The 6,020-nt window shown below is 36.6% G+C and overlaps 1 protein-coding gene across 3 annotated transcripts in view; it reads left to right on the plus strand.

Annotated features, from left to right (window-relative positions):
• The first annotated feature begins 291 nt into the window (after positions 1-291).
• Positions 292-6,020, plus strand: part of LOC144963174 (threonine aspartase 1-like) — an 18,390-nt gene continuing 12,661 nt past the window's right edge. For 2 of the 3 annotated variants that reach the window (XR_013643575.1, XM_078896896.1), the window contains exons 1-5: positions 292-478; positions 2,091-2,155; positions 3,189-3,257; positions 4,161-4,281; positions 4,822-4,906. Coding sequence is in view for 2 of the 3 variants with exons in the window: in XM_078896896.1 (XP_078753022.1) it covers positions 388-478; positions 2,091-2,155; positions 3,189-3,257; positions 4,161-4,281; positions 4,822-4,906 (431 nt within the window). In the remaining variant the exon portion in view is untranslated. The remainder of the gene's footprint in view (positions 479-2,090; positions 2,156-3,188; positions 3,258-4,160; positions 4,282-4,821; positions 4,907-6,020) is intronic. The other variant, XM_078896897.1, reaches the window with a different exon arrangement.

The following is a 6,020-nucleotide window of genomic DNA, read 5'->3' on the forward strand; positions in this document are numbered from 1 at the left end:
ACAGACTACCGTGTGCAAACATTGGCGATTGGTATCGGATGGCAAACTGTGATCGTTTGAATTTGAAATGATTCGAAACACTCGTTACCCCTCCGCTCGCTCGAATCCTGATCGTCTCAAGCTCGTCTCACGTGTCAAGATCGTCTCAAGCTCACAACCGCTTGATCGTTTTACGATCGAGTGATCGTTTTACTAACTCGCTCTTCCGGCATTGAGATCGAGCACTGACTCGTGGCTTGGCGCTCGGTCGTCGATCGAGTAAAAGCGATCAAATAACCCAACACTATTCTGAATTTCTGAACTGTCAGCCTACTACAGAACAGTGTACAGATAGCTAAAACTTCATTTAATCTGTATAATTTATATATTGGGAGTTTATCGACAAAGATGAGCTCAGATGCTTCCCAGGAACAAAAACACACAATAAATAACGGATGCTCTGTTTCAACAGGCAAGGTGTTCGTGGCTGTTCATTCAGGTAAGGAATATGGAAGTGTCTATTGAAGTCATCAAATCAACGACAACGTAGACGTAGGCACTTAAAACTTACATTAATGAAAATTCATTTTTCAAATGGGAGTATAAAATCTGGTTTACTATGATGCAGAATATCACTCCATTGATAATACAGTTTGAATTTTATCTCTAGACTCGTAAGAGTAAGAAGCAGAGTTATTCAATTTTGTATGGTGGCGCTTTATATTTATACACCTCCGTTGGAGGTGTACAAAAACGCACCGCTTTTATGCGCCTCCGTTGGCGGTGATGAAAATATTGCTGCATACGTCCAAGAGGTTTTCGCCATGTCCAAATACAGAAACCCAATATCGCTAATGACATTGGGTGGAATGCGCATGCTTGACGGAGGTGTATAAAAATGATCCGTTAAGATACACCGTCAACGGAGGTGCATAAAAACACTACGATTTTGTATACCCTAAATTTAAATGCCAAAATCTAAAAATAAAAACACCCCAAAAATGACTTAGTATTTATAGGAATCAGCCTGAAACTAGACAGTTATTAGTAAATAGTTTTTGTGTGTGTGAGGGAGAGTCGGGAGAGAGAGAGAGAGAGAGAGAGAGAGAATGACAGAGAGAGAAAAGAGAAAATGACAGAGAGAGGGAGAGAGAGAATGACAGAGAGAGAAAAGAGAAAATGACAGAGAGAGGGAGAGAGAAAATGACAGAGAGTGAGGGTGAATGAGAGTATTAATATTAGGGAGTGAATATTTTCCGCCGGGCGGAAGATAACGAAATTAGATTATTCTCCACTGGACAGTGAAAGATAATACTTTTTAATATTTTCTGCATGGTTTTCTTCTGCCGTGGTCTCACCAGTATCGAGAGGTCACGTTATCTACTGCGAATTGACATGATCCCCCTGCGCATTTTATTCATTTTTTTTGTCAATTGAATCATGTGGTGATGAGCAGTATGGATTTCATCCAAGAAGCCAAGTTCAATAGCTATGGAGATTTTAAAAATATATACCGGTGGAAAATAATCAAATTTGACTATTTTCTGCCTGGCAGAGAATAATGACAGCCTTAATATTAATAACATCACTTCATGACACTAACATTATTCCATGGTAGTTAATAGTACATATGTAGTTGACGAACTGACACAGTCCTTGGCAATTGACTTTGTTCACAAATTACCACGTCTCGTTAAAAAAAATTAAAATTGGATTCATCTCAATAATATCTTTTATATAATTTTATAAAGCGCTTGTCAAAACGATTCTAATGACACCAAATTTTTGAAAATCCAATAAAAGAAGAAGAGAAGTTATCTTAGTTTAAAGGCTGTAAAATGTTCTCCTCTTTGTCTTTACCATTGTTTTTAATTTACGGATCAGGAGGTCTCCCCCCTATATGTAAATATAATTTTTTAAAAATTAATTTAATAACGCTTTGTCTTAAAGCACCAAGATTTTTGTATCTTTTGTTTGGGTCGAAGGGGTGGTAGACTTAGCTTGATGCTAATACTATTACTACTATTGAAAAAACAGGACACAATTGCAATAAATCTATGTTATACTGGAGTTGTTTATGTTTATAGAATGTACTTTACTTTTAATTGAAGGAGCAGGTAATCACTCTAAAGCTAATGAATACCACAAGTACATCTGTAAGAAAGCATGCATGCAGGTAGGTTCTTTTAGCTTTTATACAAACCAAGCGTTTCTTTAATTATTAATCAAATGAACCAGTAGAACATCATTCAAGAGGCCTGTTTTTAATTCAGCAATTACACTGTTTATTTTGATTCACCTGTTTAAATGAAAATTAAACATTGAGTCATAAAATTCGCTTTACTCGGTGTGGGAGAAATATTACTTCAGGATCTATCTTGAGGAAAGGCAGATAACCCAAGTGTCAGCAGCAGTGCAGTGCTACAAAGTAAGAATTAAAGGCTAAGTGTGAGATGTTGACAGTGAGGCTCTAAACAGGGCCTTCTGGTTGGAGTGCGAATGATTTTATCCACTCTGCCTTGTTTTGTTTTGTTTAGATTGAGGGGCACAGTCTTTTTCAGTCTGTAATACGAAGAGTTTTTAGAATTTGATTTGTGATAAATTTGGTGCGAGATAAAAATCTGAAAAGGTGTGTATGAAGCAGTGCCTGACAAAGCAGAAAGGAAAAATTAGAGAGAAAAAAAATAACAATCCCACACAATCATTCTGTCTCCACTGTGACTGACTTACCAGTCGAGGAAGGCGTATTTTTTGGGATAATTTTTTAATAACTCTGGCGCACACCTTATCAAGTTGGTATTTCATGCATTAGTTATCATTCCATTTTATAAAGAGTAGTCCTTCAGAGAGATTAGGCCCCATGGGGTCAGAGTTTATATCGGTGTCTATAGCGTGAAACGGACAATAGCAATTGCTTGCTACTATTTGGATAGGATGCTAATCTATCACAAAATACTTTCCATCAGATCTAACAGACCAGCTTTCCAATCATTGCTGGGTGGGCAGGGGGCGGGGTAAAAAATTCTTGACTTCACCTGGGATCGATCTCAGTCCCTTTGCAAGTGAAGCAAGTGCCCTAGAAACCACTTTATAAAAGTATCAAATCACCATATCTTTTTAAACATAATCTGTTTATTTTGGCATGTTTTTGAATAAGGTTTTATTGATGACTCTGCTAACTCTTTATTTCTATTTTTTTTTGTTATCAGGCCATGGCATTGCTAAAGAAAAAGAGATCAGCCATGGATGCTGTTACAACTGCTGTAATGTCACTAGAGGTAATTTTGTGGACATTCATTTTTTTCATCATGGTTTCAATTTACAAATGTATTTATAATACATGTAGTCATTTACATAGTGTATTCCCATGAACTCATGTTCGCAATGCTTCATTTATTACCTCATCAACCATATGGAATCATTTCCATGTCATACAGAAGGACAATTTAGACATCCTAGGTAGGTCCTCCTCTTTACCTGAGTCCATGTTGGATATGTGTGCTAATCGCTTAGAACTTATTTTAATGAGATGAAGCATCATAGAAAAATGTATTATTATTGATTTAAGTGTCTTATCCAGGGACACAGTACCTCGGTCAAGACTGTTTATTTTTAATGATCGTTGTGACCCATCTGGCCACTGGCTTGCCCACCATCATTGACTTTTTGACAATTCGAGATATCTCTGCCCCCATTACACTAGTTCCTATAATAATCCTATGCGGCTATGTAGTCTAGTGGTATGACACTAGCTTTCGGATCGGAAGGTCCTTGGTTTGATCCTCACGCGGCGCATAGTTGAGTCCTTGGAAAAGGCTCTTCACTCATATTTTCTCACCATACTCAGGTGTAAAATGAGTACCTGGTCGTTAACAACGTTGTCTCTGTCAGAAAAAAATTGTAATATCGCCTATCAGGCGTCATGTTTCATTCTACATGTTACATGTTGCTGTTGGTCAGGGACCCCTTGTAAAAGCACTTTGAGCACATTTAGTGAATATTGCGATATATAAAAGATCAATTTTTTAAATTTTTTGTTTAAATCCTGAACTTTTTATTTAGTCTTTGGTTCTTACTTAATTATCTTGTGTAGAAACTTTGATGAGTATGTTGTCAGAGTTGAAGTTGAAAATCATTTGTTGAGTTTTAATGATTTTGTTATACTTGCAATTGTCTATCAGAATGACGAGAGCACAAATGCTGGTTATGGATCCAATTTGAATGTACAAGGTGATGCAGAGTGTGAGGCTTGTGTCATGGATGGGAAATCTTTGTACTTTGGTGGCGTGGGAGCTTTATCTGGTATGGCAGCACGACTTATTGGACAATTTTGTAATAAAGAATTAATGAAAATTTGTTTCTCGTCTTTGAAAAGTATTTTTCTTCTTCTTCTTCTTCTTCTTCTTCTTATTCTTCTTTTTATTCTTCTTTTTCTTCTTCTTCTTCTTCTTCTTCTTCTTCTTCTTCTTCTTCTTCTTCTTCTTCTTCTTCTTCTTCTTCTTCTTCTTCTTCTTCTTCTTCTTCTTCTTCTTCTTCTTCTTCTACTTCTTCTTCTTCTTCTTCTACTTCTTCTTCTTCTTCTGATGATGATGATGATGATTATTATGATTATTATTATTATTATTATTATTATTATTATTATTATTATTATTATTATTATTATTATTATTATTATTATTATTATTATTATTATTATTATTATATCAGTAGTAGTAGTAGTAGTAGTAGTAGTAGTAATAGTCATTATAATAATAGTCATATTATTATTTAATGTTTATTTGTTTAGTTTGACATTATTTTACCAGTAGTGTGATGACATTCTATGCTTACCTGCTATTCCAGGAGTCAAGAATCCTGTCAATGTTGCAAACTTGTTGGTGAAAGAACAGATGGAAGGTCCTTTACCCTTTGGCAGAGTTCGACCAAGGTAATTTATGACATTGTCTTCTTACCGTTTCCTTCTTTCCTTACTTAGGAGCATAGACCATCAACGATGCTCCTCCACTGGACATGATTCTCAGTTGCCTTCTCTTTTTCTTTCAATTCAGCCTTTCTGTTGGACCTCCAGCTATTACTTAACCTTCCCCTCTTTTATTTTCCCTTGGGGCGCTATAGGAGTGACTGGCTCGTGATGCCTGATTCTGGATTTGTAATGGTGTTCCCAATTACCTTTTCTCTATTTTTTGTTTATATTTTTAATTTTGAAAACTTTGACTGTCTTTAAGGGTATTATCAAGAGTGAGCTAATTTTTAAAAGTTTTCACATCATTATTGACAGTCCTACCCGATTTTACGTTTGTTTTGTTTTCGGAGGAGTATTGAGGGGAGGGGGGGGGGGAGCTTTTTATTCCAGGTTGCTGATGGCTTTTATCGGGTTCTGGTGAGATAGTGTGGTTAGTGCCATGTTTTTTAAGGAGAGGATCGTCACAAATACTACAATCATATTATTATTACCACTAACTTTGCAACAACATCACTTACACAACCAACACAAAACACGAATACAAAATACAACCCACCATTATCAGCTCCAGATCATCATCACCACTAGCACCACCACTTGGTACTACCACAATCAACATGACCACCACTATCACTTCAACATCACCATCACCACCACCAGAAACTACCACAATCAACATGACCTTCACTATCACTTCAACATCACCATCACCACCGCCAGATACTACCACAATCAACATGACCACCACTATCACTTCAACATCACCATCACCACCACCAGAAACTACCACAATCAACATGACCTTCACTATCACTTCAACACAGGGACGGCTGGTAATAATGGGCAGGGTGGGCAAATACCAGCCTGTTTTTTCAAGTTATATGCTGTATTATCAGGTCAGAAATAATCTAATTTAAATTAGATAATTTCAAAAGTTACTACTTAAACTTGATACTTCGTACTGAAATCAATTTGTGTGTATTTTTGATAGATTGCGAATCACCATGCATCATGTAATGCATAAACCAGGATACGCTCCTGTTTTTTTTTATCACCCCCCCCCCCCCCCCCCCCCCCC

The sequence above is a fragment of the Berghia stephanieae genome, chromosome 1 (assembly GCF_034508935.2).
Source record: "Berghia stephanieae isolate SIO BIC M18660-M18661 chromosome 1, UCSD_Bste_1.3, whole genome shotgun sequence".
NCBI lineage: Eukaryota > Metazoa > Mollusca > Gastropoda > Nudibranchia > Aeolidiidae > Berghia > Berghia stephanieae.